Source organism: Prunus dulcis, chromosome 3, assembly GCF_902201215.1.
Source record: "Prunus dulcis chromosome 3, ALMONDv2, whole genome shotgun sequence".
In the NCBI taxonomy this organism is placed as follows: Eukaryota; Viridiplantae; Streptophyta; class Magnoliopsida; order Rosales; family Rosaceae; genus Prunus; species Prunus dulcis.
The window spans coordinates 23882568-23906279 of NC_047652.1; the positions used below are offsets into that span (position 1 = coordinate 23882568).

The window sequence follows — 23712 nt, forward strand, 5'->3', positions numbered from 1 at the left end:
TTTTTATTTTTGCCTTTTCAAAATTTGAATTGATTGGGAATTTAATTTAGAAGAAAAAAGCCATGGCTTGGGAAAAAGGGAGGGTCTCTCTTTATAGACCTTATCAATAACAGAGACAAGGAATAGTCTCCATAAATGGGTTCGCAGTTGCAGAACTCCTCAGAAATGCTGTCAAGGGAACAGTTGCTTCATCTCTTCGATCGATTCTCTTTCCTCACCTCTCAGCCCGGTACAGTTTTCCTCTTTTATCCTCGCACGCACGCATTTTCCCATTTATTTTCTTTTTTTCTGCAAAAACAAAAAACAAAAAACAAAAAACATATCAATATATCTTTACTTTTCTTCATTACTCGGTGGTGTTTCTTGGCGGTGGTTCAAATCCTTTTATTTGGAATTGCAGATGTGAAGAAAAGAATCGCTGATGGTGTTGAGGACAAACAGGTAATTCCTGAGTATATCCAACACAGTACATTATGGGCTATTGAAAATTCAGCTTGAATGTGATAATTAACTGTTACTTGTTTAATTTTCTTTTCATTATCTGATGATGTCTAATAAGTAAGATTACAATACGCAGGAAGCTGTTGCCATAACCACTGCCATCCAGGAAGAGATATTTCTGGAGATGGGGATTGGTTAGTTGTTTGTGTTCATCTAGATTTAACTGGAAATCCCAACAAATTATGTATATCATACTGCAGTTTTACATTTATCGACTCAATTCGTTCTTTATGTTGAGATCCAGTTCCTGTAAATGTATGTGCCTGATACTTGCAATTGAGAAGTTCTCTCTAGTTAGGAAAAAAAAAAATGATTTAGCAGTGTTGATCTTTTATACATCAGATAAACCTAGTATTCTATGGCCACTGTAAGGTTTATACCACAATCACGGTACAACCTCACTAAAAGTAAATGGTTTCTTTACTACAGATCCAAGGTTTGGCATATCATCCCTGGGAAAGGTGAATGAAAAATATGAGAATGATCAGGATATGATGATCCGCTTTTATAAGTTCATTGCAAGGTAATCCTCTTCTGCCCATTTTTGAAGTTAAAAATTCTGCTCGGTGTTTATTTCTTATTGCCTTTTGAAGTAACAATCACAAGGAGTGCTTGAGTTCGTTGGATTTTAGAGTCTTGTAACTTGTAAGCCTTGTGCTCATGTGTGTTAGCCTTAGATATTGGCCTAAAACTACAATTCTTGCCTTTAAAAGGTGGGGAAGGATAACAAGAAAGGTTCGGATATTTGTATTGCATGTTGCTGTTAGTAGTACTCATCTATGGAATGTCAGGGAGGAGATGGCCTGTGATGAAGCTGAGCTTGGAGCAGATGAATTTGCGGAAAGGATGCATAGTCAAGAAAAATTACAGGAGCAGGTAATATCCGTTCAAATATAACAACTTCAATGGTAAATGTGGATGTTTCTAAAGCACCCGAAGTAAATATTTTTCAGCAACTGGAGATGCTAAAGCACATGCGGAAATTTCCCCTGGATGATCAATCTGCAATCCTTGAGAAGGTATGTGGCTGTATATAATCTCTTAGCTCACATTCAATTAAGAATTTAAAACTTAAATGACAGAAAAATTGTTTTTTATTTTATCTAATTGGAATAGAGTTTAGGAAGGTGAATGCAATCCCAATTTGAAATTCGAAGAACAACAAAGCCAATATATTCTGAATAACATATTGGTGCGGGGTATTGTTCATACAGCTGCGTCAGCAGATGGAAAATGCCGATTTTGACGGTGCTGCATCAGTTTTGTCTTCAGAGCAGATTCAAGAGATTGTTCGGAGGAGGGTGTCTCCTTTATTTAAGCCAAGGTAGATTGGAACATGTATCAGTGATGCAATGTAGTTTGTTTTCAGACTGCTACTTTGTCCAGGCTCTCTATGTAGCTGTTGTTTGTTGTAGCAATTGCTCATTATATGTAGACTGGATTTCGGTTGTGAAGTAAATTTGTTTTTAAGAAGGTAACAGATCAATGAACAACTGGACAGACTTCGCTTAAAAGCAGTGAAAAACACACAAAACAAAACAAATTTTTTGATCTGCAGCCTAATACTGCGAGCAAAAATTAAACGCTAAAAAAATGGACAAAAAAAGGTCCCACCGAGATTTGAACTCGGGTTACTGGATTCAGAGTCCAATGTCCTGACCACTAGACCATGGGACCTCGTTGGTTTAGTTTTGAGATCTTAACTTATATATACATAAGACGTTGCAGCAGGAGCTCAGTATCCATTTATCGAGAGATATATATATATATATATATTTTTTTAATTTTTTTTTTTTTTTTAAAACAAAGGTAATATTAATGGGTTCGAATTCAGATGTAATGGGGTGAGCATACTGCTTGGCCAACTTACCTAATCTATATTTCCTAATTGAAAATCATTGCCAAATTTCCATTTTTACCTTAATTGATGCGCGATTCCATTCTGACCCAATAAGAACAGTATATTACGAATAGCTTGTAACCCTGACGTCGCAAGTGGAGATGGCCGAGTTGGTCTAAGGCGCCAGATTAAGGTTCTGGTCCGAAAGGGCGTGGGTTCAAATCCCACTCTCCACACTCTGTTTTTCTCAATTTTAGTTTCTGGTTGCTTCCATTTAACACCACCACTCTCCACGCTACCAAACCAAACACAGCTTCTCTGGATTCAATTATGTCCCTAATGCTCCAAACACCCTATTTTCCTCTTTTCACTTCTCTCTTCCTCTGTGTCCTGGTTCTGTTTTGGAAGAGATTCAAAGCCAAAGGCCTCAAGTCACCTCCTCCAGGGCCATGGAAGCTGCCTGTTACTGGAAGCTTGCATCATATGGTTGGTCCACTACCACATCATACATTGAGAGACGTAGCCAAGAAACACGGTCCCATTATGCACCTAAAGCTGGGCCAGTTGGAGGCTGTCATAATTTCCTCCTCCAAAGCAGCCCAAGAGGTGTTGAAGACACATGAGCTTACATTTTCTCAGAGGCCTCTGGTTTTGGCAGTACAAGTTATGTCCTTTGGTCAAGCAAGTATTGCCTTTGCTCCTTATGGAGACTTCTGGAAAGAGCTGAGAAAGATCTGTGTTTTTGAACTTCTCAGCGCAAAGCGTGTGCAGTCGTTCAGATCAATAAGAGAAGAAGAGGTAGGGAATCTTGTTGAGTCCATTTCCTCTGTATCCCAGCAGGGAGTTGCCATCAATTTCAGTGAGAAATGCTTCAGCTTGACAAATGGCATAGTGTCAAGAGCAGCATTTGGCAAAAAATGCAAAGACCAAAAAGAGTTCACCTCACTGCTTGAGGAAGCAATCAAACTTGCTGGAGGGTTTGACATTCCTGATTTGTTTCCTTCCCTCAGATTTCTTGGGTATGTTACTGGGAAAATTCCTGCAATGAAAAGGATACGCAACAAGCTCGGTAAAATTCTTGAAAGTATCATCAGCGATCATATGACCAAAAGATCGGAAGACTTGATCGCCAGTCGTACTACAACAGGCATTGACAAGGCAGAAGAGGAGGAGGAGGAAGATTTTGTTGATGTACTTCTAAAACTTCAAGAGTCCAATAAGCTGGAATTCAACTTCACAACCGATCAGATCAAAGATGTCATTATGGTTCGTGAACCAACTAATTATTAATGAACATATCAATGAACAAACCAACTATTTTTTAAACTAGAGATGCCAACTTTTTCTTTTTTTTAATTTTTTTTGGCAATGCAGGACATCTTCTCTGCAGGGAGTGAGACATCAGCTACTACCATAGAATGGACAATCTCAGAGTTGATGAGAAACCCTAGAGTGATGAAGAAGGCCCAAGCTGAAGTAAGACAAGTAGCCCTTGAAGGAAAGAAAAACAGAATTGAAGAAGCAGATGTTCAAAAGATGGATTATTTATTTTAAATCAGTGGTGAAAGAAACTCTGAGGCTGCACCCTCCAACCCCATTGCTCCCAAGAGAAGCAAGGGAAAGGTGCCAAATCAGTGGATATGAATTGCCACTTAAATCAAAAGTGATTGTCAACGAATGGGCTTTAGGAAGAGATGTGGGGATTTGGGGGGTTGATGCTGAGTGTTTTAAGCCAGAGAGGTTTCATGGTTCTTCCGTTGACTTTAAAAGTTTGACTTTGAGTTCATTCCATTTGGGGCTGGAAGAAGAATATGTCCGGGCATAGCATTTGGGGTAACCATGATTGAACTTGCACTTTCTCAGTTGCTCTGCCACTTTGATTGGAAACTGGCCAAGGGGATCAAACCAGAAGAAGTTGACATGACTGAGACTTTTGGAGTGACGTGTAGGAGAAAGAGTGACTTGCACCTGATCGCCACCCCTCGTTTTCGTTTACTCAATGAGTCAGAGTAACTCGGGTTTAGCTAGTTGGTATGTTTTTAATTAATTCATAAGTAGAAAAATATTCGCAAAAAGAAAGAACATGTATGTATAATGTACGGTACCTTACCTCATATTGAGCAGCTATGCCGGAAGGCGCAGATTATGATTATCAGTGGAAGATTCAAGATTGTGTCCAAAACGACTGCATTAGCATGCAGCAGACATGAGGATGAGGCACCAATGGAGTGTTAGTTGGATAAGTTCCCATCGTACCCGTGCCGTGTGCGTGATTCTTTTTCCTTCATAACAACCTATTCATCCTTTTTTTCTCTCTTTTTCTCTAACAACCTCATCCCTTGTTAAAATAATGCCAGCATTGCAATACAAAACACACACACATGGATTTTCGTCTTGTCCTTGCGGTAAGATGAATGTCTGGTCACTGTGTCTTCTCCTGAATTCACTTTTAGTGTATGTGTTCTCAATCTCATAACATGAAAAACACAATAATTAAAGGCATGATCATAGCAGATATGAGTTAAATCAGTTAGCCAAGACAGTGTAGCTAGTTCCTTGCATCCGAGTGCGTTAGAGTCATTAGAATATTGTTTTGTAAAAAAAATAAATAAATAAACATGCTCGTAAAATCAATTGAGTTATCTTTTTCTTTTTTTTTTGAACTAGTACAGGCCCAAGTCCAATGGCCTTCATAATAGATCAAAGGTGAGGGTCAGCTGTGTAAGGTCCAGTTTGAGAAGGAAGCAATATTGCAGTAAAAGACTGAATCAGGCCCAAATAATGAAAAGAGATAAAAAAAAAAAAGAACTCGCAGTGATAACCCAATCAGCAGCCTCCATGGATAAGGTTTCACTATCGCTTCTTCCTCTTCTTCGTTCAAAGCTATAAGCTTTGGCTGTCCACAAACTACACAATTTACTCAGACAATTACACAATTCCCCAATCATATTCTTTTGTTTATGAAAGATTAGTTCTTAGAAATGGCGGTTGCATCTATGAGTTTCAACCTAGTCGGTGCATTCAGAGGGCTTTCTCTGCGCTCGGGCTCAGGCTCAAGCTCAAGCTCAAGCTCAAGCTCATCATCGTCGTCCTTCTTCAGGGGCGATTTGGGTTCGCTGCAAGTGGGTCCCAAGCTGTCATTAGTGTCAAACCCCAAGAGATTGGCCTTGACGATTCAAAACGCGCACAAGAAAGGAGCTGGGAGTACCAAGAACGGTCGCGATTCCCCAGGCCAAAGGCTCGGCGTCAAGATTTTCGGTGACCAGGCTGCCAAGGCTGGCTCCATCATTGTACGCCAGCGTGGCACCAAGGTACGCACTATTTCACCCAAACCAAACCAAAATATTGTTAATTTTGTAAAATCAATGTTATATTAGGGGTTAAAGTTGTACTGATTTTGAGCCCAAAGTTTGTGTGCAATTGGCTCAACATTGAAGAGTGGCATAAATAAATTGAAACCATTTTTACCAGAAAATGATTTGTGTTGAACTCGTATTTTGGTACCTCCGTGCGTGAAGCTTAGATTGTAGAGATGCATGTTTGATAAATCTAATGGTGGGTGGATGGATTGTGAAGAATTTCCCTTCTTTGAGTGTGTTGAATTATTAAGCATTCTGGAAGTTCTCAGAAATAGAGGGTGAGTAATTTCAGTGTGATTTTTATCCAATTAAATTAACACCACCAAGACCAAGACTTGGTTTTTATCCACTTGGATTGACGTATAAAATATTTTTATGACCTTTGGATGTTTTTCTTTGGTGTCGATTTCAGTTCCATGCAGGGAAGAATGTGGGGCTTGGCAAGGACCACACCATATTCTCTTTGATTGATGGTTTGGTTAAGTTTGAGAAGTATGGACCTGATAAGAAGAAGGTTTAATTTGGAGTCCCTAAACCCCTTTAAAGTTACTGCTTTCAAAGGCCGGGTTTAATTCCGGCGCTGTATACTAACACGATTAAGACTTAATTGGGGACTTGTATAATTGACAGGTGAGTGTTTACCCTCAACAAGTGCAGCCTGAGAACCCCAACAGCTACAGGGCTAGAAAGAGGGAGAACTTCAGGCTACAACGGGAACGAAAGAAAGCACGAAAGGAAGGCTACATCCTTGGAAACCAACCTCAGCTAGTACTTGCGTCTGCTGATGCTGCAGATGTCCCTCCAGTTTGTTGATTCTTGCTGATGCTTGGAAGTTGAATTTGTCCTTAATGCTAATTTTTCTACTCTACATTGTGACATGAGTTTATGCCTTGCCTTCCCTGTTTCCCTTTTGTATAATTTTGTATGAATGAAATTTTACTGGAAAAACTCTAGGTCTTGTATCAAGTTGGCAAATTTTAGTTCCGCTCCCTACTGAGCTTTTCTCCCTTGATAGCAATTTGAAACTCAGTTATTATGCAAGGTTCTACTTCAATTTATTTATGATTAGCAATCTAACCTATTAACTTGAAAATCAGCATATCAAGATCGAGATTAAACGTAGTCAGATGATGCAGGTTACTACTCATTCAGACAGGACCAATCAATTTGGCTTCAATTGAGAACAAGAAAGCTATGCTGGACAGGACCAAGAGAGAAGGTGCACAATGATCAAAAGATGCTTGGAATTACAATAGCACAAGCTAAGAGAGTACAGTGAGAAGTTCTGTTTCTGAAACATCATTTCAACTCGCTTGAAGAAATAAATGTCTAAAACACTGTAAACATCCTATGCACTCGGTGGTGCCACAACTTATCCCTAGTGTTCACTGCCAACTTTACTTTCATCTTTCTATCAAAATGCCAAACGACCTGCGCCACAAACATTACAAATAATCAACACGATGATCAAACACTCAAGTGGTGGTAATCGAGAAGCAGAAATGAGAGTTTCAATTGCGAAACCCATTGCATACAAAGCGATCATCAAAGAAGAAAGAAACGAATACAAGTTTAATTCTGTGTGTCAAGAAGAGAGTCTTACTTTAACCAGATCCGACGATGATGTTGTTGATCGGGATGAAGATGAGCTTCACGAAGAAGCCAACGAACCCCATGACCACGAACCCGATAGCCGTACGGACCGCCACCTTTGTGAACTCTGTTGCATTCAAATAGAAAAAAGAAAATCGCACGGGAAAGATTAGTCAGTTCAAAACACAGATCCCATATGAAAGATGTTCAAATTAACAGGATTACATTACAATTAGCGTAAACATTGGATTAATTATAAGAAAAACGAATTGGATCGGAGTGAAGATAGGATTGGAAATGGATGGAAATTGGAATTACCTTTGCGGTCGGGTTTATGACAGCGCTTGACGAGGCGAACGCTGTCCTTGGAGAATTCTCTTAGCGGATCAAACACTGAATCAATGGCGTCCAATTTTTTTTTTTTTCTTCCGACGAATTCCCAAGATTTTATTTTTGTTTTGGTCAGAGTCTCAGAGAGCAGAACACGAACAAGAATTTGAGTTAGGAGCTGATTTGGGAGGAAACAGGGGTTTTTATACAATGGTAACACCCCTCGATTGCAATTTGCGCGTCCCAGTCAGTAGTCGTTCGGCGTAACTCTACTCGAAAACTCAAAATCTTTGTTCATTGATCTAGCAATTTTCCACCTCAATTCCGCAATTTCGATTGTGATGTCTTTTTTTTTTCTTTTTTTTTTTTTATACAATGCAAATATTTTAAACCACACTAATATACGGTGGGGGAAATTGAACTCGAGTGTACAAATGCGGACACATTATCTTGACCAACTCGCATAACAAACTCGAGACTCATTTTAAACAAAATTTGGAACCCAACTTTCTATGTGAATTACAAATGGACTATGCATCAACTTACAGGCTCATCAGTCATAATCTTCATAGTTTCTTCCTATAAGTGGTACTTTTACACACGTATTATATTTTGTGCCATCAAGCAAAAGAGTGTACGCTTGAAGTAAAATGAAGATGAAGGAAAAAAATAAAAAAATGAAGAAGAAAAAACAAGGTAAACCGAAAAAGAAACAAAGAAACCCAAGGTGGCAAATACCAGGAAAAGATTCAGCTAAATCAAGGTGTGATTTCTCCGGTCCAATCATTTCAACAATATCGTCCTCATCGGTGAACCTAAGACATCCTTGAAATCAGAGGGTGTCAGACTAATAGCAAGCTGCTGACTCCTAACAGGTTCAACCTTCGATAGGGACATAGGAAATTCCTAAAGAACAATTAACCATCATCACCTAGAACATTTTCAAAGAATCTGTTTCCAAGTTGATTGCGAAGCCAAACCTACAGGTGCAGGAAAAAGGCAAACCATTATAACAAATCCTAAGCATATTGGCTTGTAGGTTTGCCATCTCTTTGTTCCTATGTGGAGTCTGGTTCCTTCTCACGTTGAACAGCTCGTGGGACAAATGTCAAGCCGCGAGTGGGTCGACGACCAAAACTGATGGATGAGGGGCTGGAGTCTGAAGTGCTTAATTTGGAGACAGCAGAAACAAGGCTATCAATGGTTTCGTTTTCTACTTCCATACAATATGCATCTGCCTTCTTAGGAATAGCTTGTTTACGTTGGTTCTTCTGCCTCTGTTTTTTGGAAGGTTGAGCCTTTTTGAAAAACTCGAATGAAGTGGGGAATTTATGCTTGTCCACCAGATGCTGTTGCCGACTTTTATAGTTCTTGAACTTCAAATCACAGCCTTCTACAAGGCATTCATACTGTTACACACAGACATCCGAACCAAATTAATAGCAAGATGGAGAAATGATTCACTCTTTGAATTACGATCATCATTTCAGTATATAAACCACAAAGCATATGTAAAGATATCATCTAGCAAAACCATGAGCTTTGAAAAATTCCAGATCCATTCTTCATGCTTAAGCAAAACTAGTTATATACTTGTACTTGATTTGAAAATTTAAAGGATAACAATGTTCAGTTGTCAGGTAAGGACCTTAAGATAGCACCCAGACTGGGAGAAAGGCAAAACAGAGAAAGGAAAGCATGAAATGACTTCTATGGCCATGTTTTCCTTTTATTCTTTGCTTCACACAAAACTCTCATATTTTAAATCAACAACATTTTTGCAAAAAATTAACGAGGGCTGCCACAAAAACTGGTGTAGACAATAGCCCAACATCATACAGACAATACTAGCATGAGTCATGGAAGAAATGAAGAGCAAATACCATGGGATAGCCGCGTGCAACTTTCGCCTGAAAGAAAGAATCATGAGCTTCAGATAAATGTATGCTGAGCAACCGTGATGTTGGGTAGACTCTAGAGCACACAGAACAAGATGCAGTGTGCCGTGCATTATAGTGATCTTCAAAATCCTCCACGGAACTCAAGCGAGCACCACAACCAACAATGGTACAGAAAACCCCCCTGCACAGCACACACTTCACATTTCACATTAAGGAAAAAGTAACCAAAACCCAAAATGTGTCTTCATGATCAAACTCTTTCTTATAAATTTCATGCAACTATGAATACCTGCCTTCCTCATCTACCATATTCCGAAGTTGATGCCTTTCATCTTCAGTTAAATCCAATGCAAGCTACGGAATATTACAGTAAATTGATTAAGGAAAAAGCACCCCAAAAACAAAATTTCAATTTCAAATTTGAATTCATTTCAGCCAAATGTGGTGGAAGCATAATTTTGAAATGCTAATTGTGTTTGATGCTTAGAAACTTCGTTCAAGTTCGGACTCAAGAGACGCAAATCATCTCAAATAACGTCACACTTCATACGATTTACACAAATAAGAAAGAAAGGAAAAGACGAGAACCTGTTTGGCAAGCAGTTCTCTTTCGATGTTGCCAGATGCGAAAAAAGGAGATTCAGGGCCGAACCTTCGACGGAGAGGCTTCCAGTGCGGAAACCCTAACTGTGGTCCTTCAACATCCATCGACGCCATGGCTTTGTGCTAGACGCGGCTTTCTCTGCTACTGTGAGCCCTGAGCGATACTGGTTGATCGACAATCGTAACCGAACGGAACGTTAAGCGGCTTCTACTTAAATCGGGTACGAAATTCGGGCTTGGTTCTCAATGAGAGGCCTGAAAACTAGCCCATCTATCTATAGATCATCCTTCTGAAGCCACGTTTGGGCTTAAAGACAATATGGGCCTATTTGCATAGGCAAAGAAGTGTCGGGTTTGCATTTCTTTTATTATTTACTCTTTATTTATCTTGGATAGTTTTTTTCCTGAAAAAATTAATATTGTAAACTACTCTAAGAGCAACTCCACCCCTTAGGGCAAAGTCTAAGGCAAGGGCAAGCTAGGGCAAGCAAGGGCTGACACTATTCACGTGAATAGTGTCAGCCTTGCCATTTGTGGTTCCACCCACAAGGGCAAAGTCTAGGGCAAGTCTAGGGCAATTACTATTCATTGTACTTTATTTCCTATTTTTTTATACTTTAAATCATTAATTTGATAATCTTTTGTAATTAAATTTTCGGATAAGATTTTCGGATGTGAATCTCGGTTGCCACGTGTCTTATTCCAGATAAAATTTTCGGATATTCATTAATAAAAATTTTAATCTCAGATTTGCGATAAAATTTTCACCCTCTAAAATTGTGCCACGTGTCCCATGTCAGATAAGATTTTCAGATATTTTTAAAAAATTATAATCTCATATTTCAGATAAGATTTTCACCCTCTAAAATTGTGCCACGTGTCCCATGTCTGATAAGATTTTCAGATATTTTTTACAAATAGTGATCTCAGATTTCAGATAAGATTTTCACCCTCTAAAATTGTGCCACGTGTCATCTCTATCTTCTGAATCCCTCTATATAACTACACCATCAACACCACTCCTCTCACACCATCTCTGATATATTCCTTCATTTCTCAGATTTTACAATTTCCCATTATACTCTCAATGTCAAACTTCAGGAGGGTGTTGGAGAGGCAACAGAAAGAATGGGAAGAAATCCAGCGTAGACGTGAGGAAGAAGATCGGGAGCAAGATGAAGAAGAGGAGGAAATGCTTGAAGTAGCGGCGGTGTGTATGATGAATCAATCAAGCCAACACCATCGTCGTCGTGCCCCGAATGTGGACAGACGCAGAGAGTCTCGGGGTAAGAATCTCTTGGAGGATTACTTTATCCCAAATTCGTTATATCCTGCTCATAAGTTTCGAGAGAGATATAGAATGCAGCCACATTTGTTCCAAAAAATCATGCATGATATTTGTAATTACGACACATACTTCATTCAAAAGCATGATGCTGTTGGAGTTTTGGGTCTTATCCCGGAGCAAAAACTTACAGCTGCTTTGCGGATGCTTGCTTATGGGGCATCTGCAGAGCAGGTGGATGAGATTGCAAGGATGGGAAAATCTACTATCCTAGAGTGCTTGGTGAGATTCTGTGATGCAGTGGAAAATTTGTACACGAGGGAGTACCTTCGCAAACCCACTCCGAGGGACCTGCAAAGGCTTCTACAAAAAGGCGAGGCTCGAGGTTTCCCAGGAATGATCGGAAGCATCGATTGCATGCATTGGCAGTGGAAGAATTGTCCTACTGCGTGGCAAGGAGAGTATGGGAATCGGAAGGGCCAAAAAAGTATCATTTTGGAGGCCGTAGCTTCATTCGACACTTGGGTTTGGCATGCCTTTTTTGGGGTTGCCGGATCTCAGAATGACCTCAATGTCCTTGGTCAATCCCCGGTGTTCGACGAGGTATTGCGAGGTCATTCCCCTCAGGTCACATACCAAATCAACAATACCGTATACTCTGGTGCATACTACCTTGCCGACGGAATTTATCCTAGGTGGACGACATTCGTGAAAACAATTCGAATCCCCAATCCGAGAAGGAAAGAAGCTTTGCTTCATTTCAAGAAGGTTACAGGAAAGACGTGGAAAGGTGTTTCGGTATCTTGCAAGCTCGTTGGGCAATTATCAGGGGTGCTGCTCGGATGCTAGACGAGGAGGTGCTGAGGAGTATTATGATGACTTGCATCATCCTCCACAACATGATTGTGGAGGATGAGTATGACTACGATGCTCCAGAGGTGTTTGAACCCGATCCTATGAACACGGCGTTGACAAGAATATATGAAAGGCCGATGGGACCAAATGGACTACCATTGGAGCCCGAACCGTTACTTCACGATGGTCGATTCAACAACCCCATGATTGATCGTTATCAAGAAATGCAATCTTCATATGTTCACGAAAGACGTCAAGTTGACTTGATCGAGCACTTGTGGCAGATGAAAGGCAATCACAATGGATGAAGGCTAGATTCGTGCTTTGTTTGGAATTATGCTTTGTTTTTAATTATGCTTTGTTTTTGTGTGTTGTGTTTTGTGGAATAATTGCGAGGTCTTTTTTATTATTATGTTTTTATGTATGGTTTGTTTTGTGTGTTGTTTGCAATAAATGAAGGGTTGTTTTTAATTAATCTTTGTGAGGAATGCTCAAATGTTTTTAATAAGTAGTCCAATTATAGATGGAAAGTAGATTGAATAAAAAAGAAACAATACAACAAATTAAAGGATAATACAACAATTTAAAAAAAAATACAACAATTATAAAAAAAATACAACAATACAATCTAATGGTTTTCATCATTTAGCCAATCCGTATTGCTAGGACCGTCGTCATGGAAAAGTTTTCTTCTCATCACATCCCTTCGTTTATGCTTCCAATAGGCCTTTGTTTCAGGAGACATATGGCTCGTATCCATGGCCATGATTTTCATCTCTCTTTCATCGTCGTCTTTTTCTTTTGCATGTTGCTTTTCAATTGCAAAGGCTTCCAATCGTGCCTTGTCCGCTTCATCTCTCCTCAAGTCTCTCTCCAATCTTAGAGAGTTGTTCTTAGCTATTTGCTCGAATATTTGAACACAATCAATGTTTGAAGTGGCCCCTCTCTTGGCCTTTGCCGCCTTTCTCCCAATAGGTCTCGGCGGACGTGGGAGTGGTGACTCCGTTTCCATTGGGGAGTCTAATGGCGAATCGGTTGATGGCGATTCGTGGAGCGGCGTCTCATGCAACACAACCGGGGGTGCGGTAGGAATAATTTTGAATCTGGAACAATCTTTCACAATTTCCCAACATTGGAAATGCACAAAACTTTTTTTTCCCTTGCCCCGTGGCACCAAACCACATTTGTGCTTGTATGATCTATTCAAAATAAATAATTGGAAGTGCATTAAAAAAATATACAATGCAAGAAATTATAAACTATTGTGAAATGCAAGAATAAAATTGATTATGTAAATAAATATAGAAATATTGAAAATGCAAAAACAAAAATAAAGATTATGCATGAAATTATAAACTATTTTGAAATGCAAGAATAAAATTGATTATGTAAATAAATAAAGCCAATTAGGAAATGCAAAAATAAAATAAACATTGTGCAACAAAAAATAAATAGAATATGCAATAAAAAAAAAAAGTTACATTAAATTGATTAAAATGGCAATTAAAAATATTTTACCTCATCGGAAAGATTCGCACCGCTCCGAATGTTCTCCTTTGCTTTTGTCAATGCATTTCTCCATTTCCCTAACTCTTTGTTTAGAATTTTCCATCTACTAGACAAAGCCATTTCGGTCCGAATGGAACCCGATCTTTGACAAAATTCTCCATGAATTTTGCTCCACATATGATGGAACTTCATCTCATTGCCCGTGATAGGGTCATGACTAACGCTCACCCAAGACTCGCACAATGCAATATCTTCCTGGGTTGACCACGAGCCTCCGATTTCAACAGAAGATGCCATTTGTTTATTTTCTACAAATGGAAAGTAGTACAAAAATGTGAGTGGATAGTAAAAAATATTGGAAGGAGAAGAGTTTATATGGAATTGGTGTGGAAAGTGGAAAATATGAGTAGAGAGTAAAAAATATTGGAAGGAGATGAGTTTGTATGGAGATTTGGTGTGGAAAATGAATTATGTGAGTGGAGAGTAGAAAATATTGTATGGAGAAGAAATTGTATGAAGATTTGGTGTTGAAAGTAGATAAAATGGTTAGGTATTTATAGGGAAAAAATACATACATTTTTGGTATTTTTTTTAAAAAAAATTTCAGAATTTTTTCGAATTTTTTCTGATTTTTTAGGATTTTTTTTAAATTTTTTTGGCCAAAAAACTGAGAACCGTAGGATTTCTGAAAAAAATTCAATCGGAGCCACCCGGAGCCGACACGTGGCGTGTTACCGTTGGTGCTGACGTCAGCACACTCAGTCAAATTTTTTTTCCGTTGGCGCGTGTATTACACGCGCCAACAGTAAAAAAAAATTTGAATTTACTGCGCTGACGTCATCGTCATGACGTCAGCGCTGACGTCATTATCTCGGGCTCAAGCCCAGGCGAGTTTTGCCCTTGGGCCTGCCCGGTTTCGTGGGGCCCGCCTGTTGCCCGGGCTGGTTTGGAAGCGCTGGAGGCAGACTCGGGCTTGCTCCTGCCTTTTGCCTGGGCCAGCCTGAAGCGCTGGGCTTGCTCTAATGGACGAAGAGGTGATTCAAATTCGGATAAAAGGAGGCTGACAAGCGTTTGCGAACTGATCTAGCCCACATATGCCGATAGTTCATTTTTCTTTGATCGCAGCTTGCAAGTAATGAGTTATTCACTTTAGGAGTTGGTAGAGATAATACTGGATTTAACAATAATTATTTGAAAAACATGCAGCACACGCTACGCCAGGCAGGCAGGGCATGAAATGAAAGTAACGTTCTTACTGTTGTTTGATAATACTTATCTGAGGAATTTACTAAAATAATAGAAAACCTGTTTGATATGGTATAATTATTCTTTCCACAAGTCATTACAAATTTCAAAATGTGAACCATATATGAACTCAAATGAAACCATGAAAGTCACCTTAGACTCGTGCAACATTACGTAAGTCGGAGATAAGTATTTGCTATTTTGTCATTTTCATTTCAAACTAGCAAGTAATGACTAAGGGAGTAGTTGCGTTGAGACCCAATTGGAAACCAACAATTAATAAGAACCAAATGATCAAAGAAACATACCAAATACAGGGGAATAGATGCTACACGTATTTGAATTTGACTTGCAAGGTTCAACAAAAAGGTTTACAATTATTGTAAAAAGGGTTTGCAATTCAAGTAGTTAAAAGTATTTATCTATACACCAGACCCGAGGTCACGCGTTCGAATTCCCCTCGCTCAATATCTCTTATATAAGAAAAAGCGTACAGGTCGTTGGATCATAATGATCAATCAAGTAATTCATAACATTGTGTTTCGTACTATGAATTAGCATACATGCTACTATAAATATATGACAGCTACAAAGTGTGCTCAAAAAGGAGGATCTGCATATGTAACTTGGACATAAAGATGCCTATACAAGACAATGACCAACCCCCAACACCCTACATCCAATACAACAGAGGCCAACAAATATAGAGCATAGCTACAATGTAGAAGTAGAACATTAAGACATTTAATCAAAGTCTTGGACTTTGGACGCTTGGAGCAAGTAATAATACGCATGACCAATCTTAATTACCTATGGTTTGAAGGGTTGTCATTGTCTTTCTCAACTTCCTCTTATCTTCTCTGACTATAAATAAGATTCATAGCTTAATGGAGACTACGCACGGGGAGAAAAAGACAGAGAGAGTGGGCTAGAGAAGGAAGATGGAGGCATGTAAAGGGTTGTTGCTGTTAATGGTGGTTTTGGTTTTGATGGTTATGCAGGGGAGGGAATCAGAGGGACAATTAGCAGAAAACTTCTATAGCTCTACTTGTCCAAATGTTGAATTCATAGTGAAGCAGGCAGTCTCTACAAAACTAAGCCAGACGCCTATCACAATTCCGGCCACTTTGCGACTATTTTTCCATGACTGCTTTGTTGAGGTAGGTTGCAAGCATTGAAGCAGGGCAATGGGCATGGTGTTTAAAATGTCACAATATACTCATCCTTTTCTTGGTTAATCAATCTTCAACTTTACAATGAATTTGCAGGGATGCGACGCATCGGTCATGATCGCTTCAGCAAATGGGGACGCAGAGAAGGACTTCTCGGATAACCTTTCGTTAGCAGGAGATGGATTTGACACCGTCATCAAGGCCAAGCAAGCAGTGGAAGCACTATGCCCCGGTGTCGTCTCTTGTGCTGACATTCTGGCTCTCGCTGCCCGGGATTGTGTAGTCCTCGTAAGTCATACCATGACATTCATGGCTCATGCAAGGCAGATGCACAAACTTAACTCAAAGCTTGTTAACAAATAACAATCCAATCCACTACTTATCTCATGACATATTAATTCCACTTTCAAATTCTCTGCAGGCTGGAGGCCCTGCATTCAGCGTAGAATTGGGACGCCGTGATGGACTAGTTTCACAAGCCTCTCAGGTCGTTGGGAATTTGCCAGAACCAAACTTTAATCTCGATCAGCTAAATACCATGTTCGCCAAACACAATCTTTCCCAAACTGATGTTGTTGCATTATCTGGAGCACATACTGTAGGCTTTTCGCACTGCGGTCGCTTTTCAGACCGCCTCTACAACTTTTCATCGAACTCTCCTGTGGACCCTTCTTTGGATCCTGGCTATGCCAAGCAGTTGATGGGAGCCTGTCCCATAAATGCAGACCAAGTTATCAACTTGGACCCTGAAACCCCAGACACTTTTGACAACGCCTATTACAGAAACTTGGTTGCAGGGAAGGGGTTGTTGAGTTCGGATCAGGTTCTTTTCTCTGACTCTGCATCTCGGCCTACTGTGATTGATTTTGCTAACAACCCTGGTAACTTCAATGGAGCCTTCATCACTGCCATGAGGAAGCTCGGAAGGGTCGGCGTTAAGACTAGTGACCAAGGGCAGATAAGGACAGACTGCACCACCTTCAATTCATGATCTATTGATAGCCAGCAAGGAACGATGGATCTTGGGACTATAAATTGCTGGTTCTACTTAGCACAACACATTGTGTGAAATAATAGTCTCCAAAGAAGAACTCATTTCTCAGTAATATCTGTTTGTCCTCGTGACAATTGTCTTGGTCATGGGGGAGTCGTTTATTGGAATGTATAGGAAGGAATACCTGCGATATGACCTATTTATTGATAAAGAATATCTGTTCATAATTTATTTTGTTTACCTGGGCAGGTATCTGCACTTCCTTTGCACTTTCAATACTCAGTTATTTTCGATTAATGAGCCGGCACCAAATACAAATGGATTTACCATATGAAAAAGAAGTCAAAAAACGTCATGGTTCCTAATTGATAGTTGGAGTTCTTGATTATTTAGAACAAGGCAAAAGCTGCTAATATGCTTGAGAAAACTATAAATATCCGAAGTTACAGAAAAGAAACTCAGGAGAAACAAAATAAGTGACAATCTTTCTATTCAATCATGGGAGAATATTGGGCACAAACTGACTCTGAATTTCAAAACATTTCAATGTCAATTGAATCTTCAAATTCAATACAACATTCTAACACATCAAAGGACAATCTTATATAACCAATACATAGCTCTGAATTGGGACACGGAGGGACGGAAAAACCTTGGTTTCTGGTTCTGACCCTCGAGAGTTTCTGGAGAGTGTGTAATTGCCTCCATCATCCTTGATATATGGTTACAGAAACACAGAGAAATTCTACACGACCTCAGACAAAGAATGCAAGCAACAATTTGGAACAAATGCACTCTATTTTGAAATGGCAACTTAGGAAATACAGGATGATTCAGTTGGAATCCTCTGGTTATGACGGGCCAGCTGAACGGGATTTTCCGTAGAGGTTGGTATATACAATCTTCGTCCGATGTACCAATATCATGCTTAAAACAAATGCAACAATGCATAATCCGGACATAATTAAAGAAGTTAAAAAGAAGCATATAGCACCATCACACTTTGGTGCATCCAGTCTAAGCATGCCTTGGAAAACTGATCCTGGACTGGTATGCAGGTGATGGTGCTGATGAGCTTGCTTCTCTGCTTCCATGTCATATATACTGCTAGCAATCACACCGGAAAAGAGCAACGAACCAGCAGGGTTTGCTATTGTGAGGAAATTGTACAAAGCCCCAAACTTTTTCAAGCCGAACAATTCAGAAGCAGCAGCTGGCACAATTGCCCAATGAGCCCCATAGCCTAGACCAACAAAGATAGTAGCAATGTACATTGCTCCAGGCCATCCAAAAGCAATGAAGATATGCCCAACTGCCATAAGGAATTGTGCCACAGCCATTGCTACTGGTCTTGGATAAGCGTAGTCCCTATTGAATGTACAGTGATAGATGAGAAGTCACAAAACCAAAATTTAAGTAATGATTACAGAACATCTAGATAAGAATGTAAGCAGTTCATACCTCACAACAATCTCAGAGAAGTAACCGCCACCAACCCGACCAAGAAAGTTCCAAATGCTGATCATGGATACAAAAATATGTGTATTATCATACCCTAGAGACTGGCTCATCTGACCCAGGTTATCAATCACTGTCAAACCAGATCCAGAACCCAAGAGAAGTGAGAAAAAAATAAGCCAAAAGTCAGCTTTGATCAAAGCTTGTGTCAAGGTGAAGTCCTCCCCTCTATGCGGACCCCTCCTCCTCTTAACCCTCACTGCTCCTTCTGCAGCTGCTTGGAATAGTCTTGTTTGCAATTGGGCAATTCGTTTTTGCCTTTCTAAAGCTGGAAGCAAGTCTACTTCCTTAGGCTTCTCATCTTCCACCTCACTGAATATTACCTCATTAGCATATGGTTCAGATTTGCCAGCTTCTTGTTTCTCTGGCGCAGGTAGGAGTGCCTCTTCTTCTAGAGCTCTTGGCTCTGAGAAAAAGCTCAATTGAACAGGAAGCACAACGGGAATTAGGATGAGGACAAACAAAATGACTGTAAATATAGTGATCACAGTGTGGTTCAAATCAATTAGATCTTCAACTAGCATGACCCCCATCAAATAAGCAGCTAATAGGAGGCACAGACTATAAATAAACGTGAAGCTCATGGCATCAGTTGGCAGGACTTGTCTGTGACCTCCAACTGGTCTGACAATAAACATTAAAGCAACAATCACCATTGTTGGACCAACTGCAACCATGAAAATCAAAGATGCATGGTCTGGGGAATGGATCGTCACATATATCTGAGTCATAATTGCACCACCCAACCCAGCAAAGCCCTTCAGAATTCCAACCACAGGACCCCGACTTTTTGGGAAGTTTTGCACACAAGAGACCAGAGCAACTGTATTGAAGAAGGTCTCACCATTTGTTCCCACGAATATAAGAACGCACATCTGCAAAAATGCAACGGTTTAACAACAGCAAAGTGACAAAAAGAAATATTGAATCATTTTCATAATTTGTGTAAAGAATGCATGGCACCCCTGCCCATTGCTAATCATATTGTGTTCAAATGGTTTCTAAATTTGTTACGAACTTTGTTGCTCTATCAAAAGTTATCATGAACGAGGTTTAGTAACGCAGTAGAAGATCTTTTAAAAGCAAACATAAAAAACCACTATTGAACTCTAGCAGGATGACCATTTCTTTTGTCTGTCATATCAAATTAAAAATGCAATTAAGCAAATTTTTTAGAGGATCTTGAAAATGCAGAAATGCCGACTCCAGCCTCCAGGGACCCTGAATAGCAATTCTGCGAATTCTCTCCATTTTCTTTACCTCTCCAGGATCCGAACAGAGCCTTAAACAGAGGGCATATACTCAATTCTTCAATCCGATGTTCTCGAATGTGGACAAGGAAGACAAACTTTACTTAAAACTAACAAATAGCACAGTTTAAGGCAAAAGATAGCTCCTTTCTTAAGGACATATATGATTAAACTGTGTCTTATCATCAACTCAAACCAAAGATACCAGAAAGAATATCCATTTCCAGAGAAACCATCCATTCCTGTATCTTCCTCAAACTGTTCAATCAGTATATTCATGAATCGAATGAAAAATCAAATTAAATCGATGAGAAATCAACGTTGAGAAAGAGAAAAGGACCATCGAAAACCAACCCACAATGGCAAAATATACAATCAAACTAGATCAACAAATAACCAAACCTTGTACTATTTTAAGATCACCAATAAAAGGAAAATCAAATGCTTGAAAAGAACACAGAGAGAGAGAGAGAGAGAGAGAGAGAGAGAGAGAGAGAGAGAGAGATACTCACAGCCCACAAAGACAGTGTAGGAGCTCGACCAGTAACAATAAGCCAAACCCAGCCATACCCAATAAAATTCATCAAAGCACCAATGAGCAAAGCTGCCCATAAAGGCAGGACCTCGCACAAGCTCCCAGCCAAGAAGCCAACACTGTCCCCAAGGTCCTTAGCCACACCCAACCTAGCAATCTGCCTCTGATTGTAGTCCATAGAGCTCTTTATCACCGGTGATATGCTCCCAAACAAGTAACCAATACCCGCACAGGATTGTACCCACATTGCAGCCACAAAAACCAGCCATCTGTTGCTGAAGAAGGACCTGAACTTCTCCTGCAGCCGACCCATCATTGCCGACAATCTCTGTTTAGGTCTGCGCTATTGGAATTTGGAAAAATATATATATTTATACTTTTGGCAATTTTGTTTTTGCCTTTGAACTTGTTGGGTTTTATTTATATGAAGGTCATGATGCAAGCAGATATATACAACACCAGTGACTGCTCTCTCCTGTGGAAGGTATAGGGTGGTGATGATGACCAACCAGAGGCTGTGCTGGATTGGGTCACCGATCGTGGACCACTGACAGATTATTTTGTTTAGGCACGACATGATTTAAATAATAAAGCATTTGATATTTGCAATATTTACGGAAATGGCACTGACACAGACACACACACATACTTGTTTTGTGTTGTGACTGACACACACACACACATTTGATATTTACAAGCACGGCAATGGCCGCTTTACTACAAAAATCGTTTCTTTTTCAAGGCTTTTTCTTGGTGGAAGAAAGTCATTCCTTGTTTCTCTTATTTTGGTTGGTCCACTTGATTTTTCATTGCTGGGCAATGCTGCTTTTTCTTCTTTATTTTGGATCAATAGTAGCAATGCTCTGTTTTTTCAGGCCACTTGTTTTTGTACATTAGAGTTGCATCATTTAGCCGACTCCGACTGAGACATTTGGGCACACCACTTGTCCAGACAATTTTGGCAATCCGACGACCAATTTATACCAATATCATACTTGATGAAGACAAATCGAAAAATGCTTTGGCATTATATCTGTTTGAACCCAAATCATTGCTACAAATGAAAGATTAATTTGATTGATTTTCGTCCTTTTTTTGTTGCACAATTTTGATTTATTTAAATGAATAGCTAATGATACAAAATTAATCCAATAATCCCAACACGATTTTTTTAAGGTAAAATATCGTATGTGTCAAATGTTACTAAACTACTTAAAATGTCTTTTTTCTTTTACTTTAAAATTTCTTTAATAAAATACTGTAGCCTTGTCTCAAAAAAGATTTCTATATGAAAATCTCCGAATTCATGTGCGGAGTTGGTGTGATTCATTGTACTCGATTTCATGACAACTTTTTGATTTTTCAGTTATTATTTTTCAAAATTTTTGCTAAAGAGCAATCTAATTTCAATTTGTTTATTTAAAAGAATCTAACGTCGGTTTGGATTCATTTGAAAATATATTTTATCAATCGAATTGTTTGTAAAAATAAAAAACGTCATGCGGAACATGCGGTCGGTGGACATAGATCATGTCGTTTTCTCAATAATTATGCTTCCCCGTATATGCTCTACTATAAAATTAATTTTCGGCTTGATCGGTAATAGAGTATATATTTCCGATGTCAGTAGTTGTCGTTTTTCATGTGAATCAATCTATGTCATATGAATCAATCCATGCAGCATTTTGTTGGACTGGACTGGAACACACCTAACAAACACTCTGGGTATTGACTTGGGAACCCAAAATAAATACCCATTCCTTAGCTTGAAACGTCACATGACTAAAATAGTATTGTAGGCATCTGCAAATTGCAAGACATTTTATACGTCTGGGTTCATTTTTCTCACGGCTTACTTGACTATTGGACAAATTTAAGTTTTGAAATTAATGAAATGGTAAATTAAATCAAACTTATCTAACGGGGATAACGTGGTGGTGACGTGCACACGAAATTTAAAAACTTGGATTTAGAAGACACTCATCAATTGTTAAAACACTAAGGTAATTTGATAGTAACAAGAAAGGGGTAGGGGTTTTTTTTAAAAAAAAATCAAAGAGAAACTTCAACAATATAATCAAAGACATGAATATGACATTTAAAATATCAATTATAAAAAGGGAGATTCACTATTATACCCAATATTGGAGCCCAAATTATAAAAAAAAACCCTATATAAAATGAGAAACACACCCAAAACATATTTACAATATAACAATAAGGCTTTTAACTTTTTTTAAATTACAAAACTACCATTGATTTCTTAAAACAAACTCAACCCAAAAACCTCATTAAAAAGCCCAAAACACTCAATAGGGGTATCAAAGTAATTTAATAATTAAAATTAAATTCAATAGGGCAAACTATTATTTTTTGGGTATGTTTATAGAAATTAAATAGTGTAGGGTTTATTTATAATTTTAGTGTTAAGAATGGGTATCTGATTAAATATCTCTTATAAAAAGGCCAACAAAGCAATATGCTAAAACCAAAACTGAAGCGGACAAATTCCACCACTAAAACGAAAGGGGTAGGGTTAAATGGACCAAAATAGTAGAATTTGAAGGAGACGCGAATCAATTAGCAAAACCCAAAAGATTATTTCATATTAATAAAGGAAGAGATTTGTTTAAATAGCACTATCTACGATTAACAGAGCACCAAAGTCGATATGTCCGAGTGGTTAAGGAGACAGACTTGAAATCTGTTGGGCTTCGCCCGCGCAGGTTCGAACCCTGCTGTCGACGATCGTTTTTCATGTTTTGTTAGATTAATTAATCTAATCGAACGTGGACTGGATCATGTAGCGGCCCATTCCGCTCTTCTCTTCTTGAATTTTGCAGTTTGGTTGTTGGGTTGGCCTTTGGGCTCAGTTTCTTGCTTATTTTGTGTTTTTAACTTGTGCGGTCCATTAAACAATCTTTAACAACAAAGGGTGTGTTAGATCCAAATGGCTCCACCAAAATCAACATAAAAAGAGAAATACAAGGAGGGGGAGAAGGAGACGAAAGGGAGTCACTCCAAATAAAGAGGCTGATCTACAATTTAAAAACAGGAACTTGCATCTCTATAATGCTTCAGTGACAAGAAAGTTTTGTACCACCAATCAAAAGAAAAAAAGAAATTTGTTCAGCTCAGCTGGTTCCTATGGCATGTGATGCACAGAACTTACAAGTACATGGATATCAGAAACTGAGTGAAGGGAAAGTCATTGGTTGGTTA

At 39.0% G+C, this 23712-nt stretch overlaps 6 protein-coding genes, 3 non-coding genes and 1 pseudogene across 11 annotated transcripts; 6 read left to right on the forward strand and 4 right to left on the reverse strand.

The window, feature by feature from the left end:
* The first annotated feature begins 42 nt into the window (after positions 1 to 42).
* LOC117622737 lies at positions 43 to 1979 on the forward strand. 3 transcript variants are annotated; one of them, XM_034353502.1, is made up of 7 exons: positions 43 to 229; positions 401 to 441; positions 578 to 635; positions 931 to 1024; positions 1293 to 1377; positions 1455 to 1520; positions 1625 to 1979. In XM_034353502.1, exons 1-7 carry the CDS (start codon positions 136 to 138, stop codon positions 1745 to 1747), a joined length of 561 nt encoding a protein of 186 aa, XP_034209393.1. In that variant the 5' UTR covers positions 43 to 135; the 3' UTR covers positions 1748 to 1979. The 3 variants fall into 3 exon arrangements, with proteins under 3 accessions (XP_034209393.1, XP_034209395.1, XP_034209394.1); XM_034353504.1 differs by having other exon boundaries at positions 47 to 229; positions 1618 to 1725; XM_034353503.1 differs by having other exon boundaries at positions 50 to 229; positions 1716 to 1979.
* A 127-nt stretch (positions 1980 to 2106) lies between these two features.
* On the reverse strand, positions 2107 to 2178 carry TRNAQ-CUG. Its single transcript has one exon. It is a non-coding gene; the product is annotated as a tRNA-Gln (tRNA).
* A 162-nt stretch (positions 2179 to 2340) lies between these two features.
* LOC117622028 lies at positions 2341 to 4354 on the forward strand (annotated as a pseudogene).
* Positions 2497 to 2577, forward strand: TRNAL-AAG. Its single transcript has one exon. It is a non-coding gene; the product is annotated as a tRNA-Leu (tRNA).
* Positions 4355 to 5154: 800 nt separating the features above from the next.
* On the forward strand, positions 5155 to 6741 carry LOC117621478 (50S ribosomal protein L27, chloroplastic). Its single transcript, XM_034351978.1, has 3 exons — positions 5155 to 5652; positions 6113 to 6214; positions 6331 to 6741. The coding sequence occupies exons 1-3, from the start codon at positions 5323 to 5325 to the stop codon at positions 6511 to 6513; spliced, it is 615 nt and encodes a 204-aa protein (XP_034207869.1). The 5' UTR covers positions 5155 to 5322; the 3' UTR covers positions 6514 to 6741.
* Positions 6742 to 6805: 64 nt separating this feature from the next.
* Positions 6806 to 7870, reverse strand: LOC117622029 (protein transport protein Sec61 subunit gamma-like; the record flags this gene model as incomplete). The annotated part of the gene is made up of 3 exons (XM_034352535.1): positions 6806 to 7131; positions 7304 to 7420; positions 7612 to 7870. Coding segments are annotated over 2 exons (375 nt in total), but the record flags the coding sequence as incomplete, so codon positions are not given.
* A 481-nt stretch (positions 7871 to 8351) lies between these two features.
* LOC117621477 (zinc finger protein 511) lies at positions 8352 to 10338 on the reverse strand. The gene is made up of 4 exons (XM_034351977.1): positions 10113 to 10338; positions 9814 to 9878; positions 9507 to 9705; positions 8352 to 9032 (listed from the first exon to the last, which is right to left on the reverse strand). The coding sequence occupies exons 1-4, from the start codon at positions 10239 to 10241 to the stop codon at positions 8682 to 8684; spliced, it is 744 nt and encodes a 247-aa protein (XP_034207868.1). The 5' UTR covers positions 10242 to 10338; the 3' UTR covers positions 8352 to 8681.
* Positions 10339 to 15942: 5604 nt separating this feature from the next.
* LOC117622693 (peroxidase 55) lies at positions 15943 to 17414 on the forward strand. Its single transcript, XM_034353455.1, has 3 exons — positions 15943 to 16181; positions 16290 to 16481; positions 16615 to 17414. The coding sequence occupies exons 1-3, from the start codon at positions 15963 to 15965 to the stop codon at positions 17182 to 17184; spliced, it is 981 nt and encodes a 326-aa protein (XP_034209346.1). The 5' UTR covers positions 15943 to 15962; the 3' UTR covers positions 17185 to 17414.
* Positions 17415 to 17696: 282 nt separating this feature from the next.
* LOC117623380 (protein NUCLEAR FUSION DEFECTIVE 4) lies at positions 17697 to 21024 on the reverse strand. The gene is made up of 3 exons (XM_034354330.1): positions 20468 to 21024; positions 18649 to 19580; positions 17697 to 18555 (listed from the first exon to the last, which is right to left on the reverse strand). The coding sequence occupies exons 1-3, from the start codon at positions 20804 to 20806 to the stop codon at positions 18039 to 18041; spliced, it is 1788 nt and encodes a 595-aa protein (XP_034210221.1). The 5' UTR covers positions 20807 to 21024; the 3' UTR covers positions 17697 to 18038.
* Positions 21025 to 23155: 2131 nt separating this feature from the next.
* Positions 23156 to 23237, forward strand: TRNAS-UGA. Its single transcript has one exon. It is a non-coding gene; the product is annotated as a tRNA-Ser (tRNA).
* Positions 23238 to 23712: the final 475 nt, after the last annotated feature.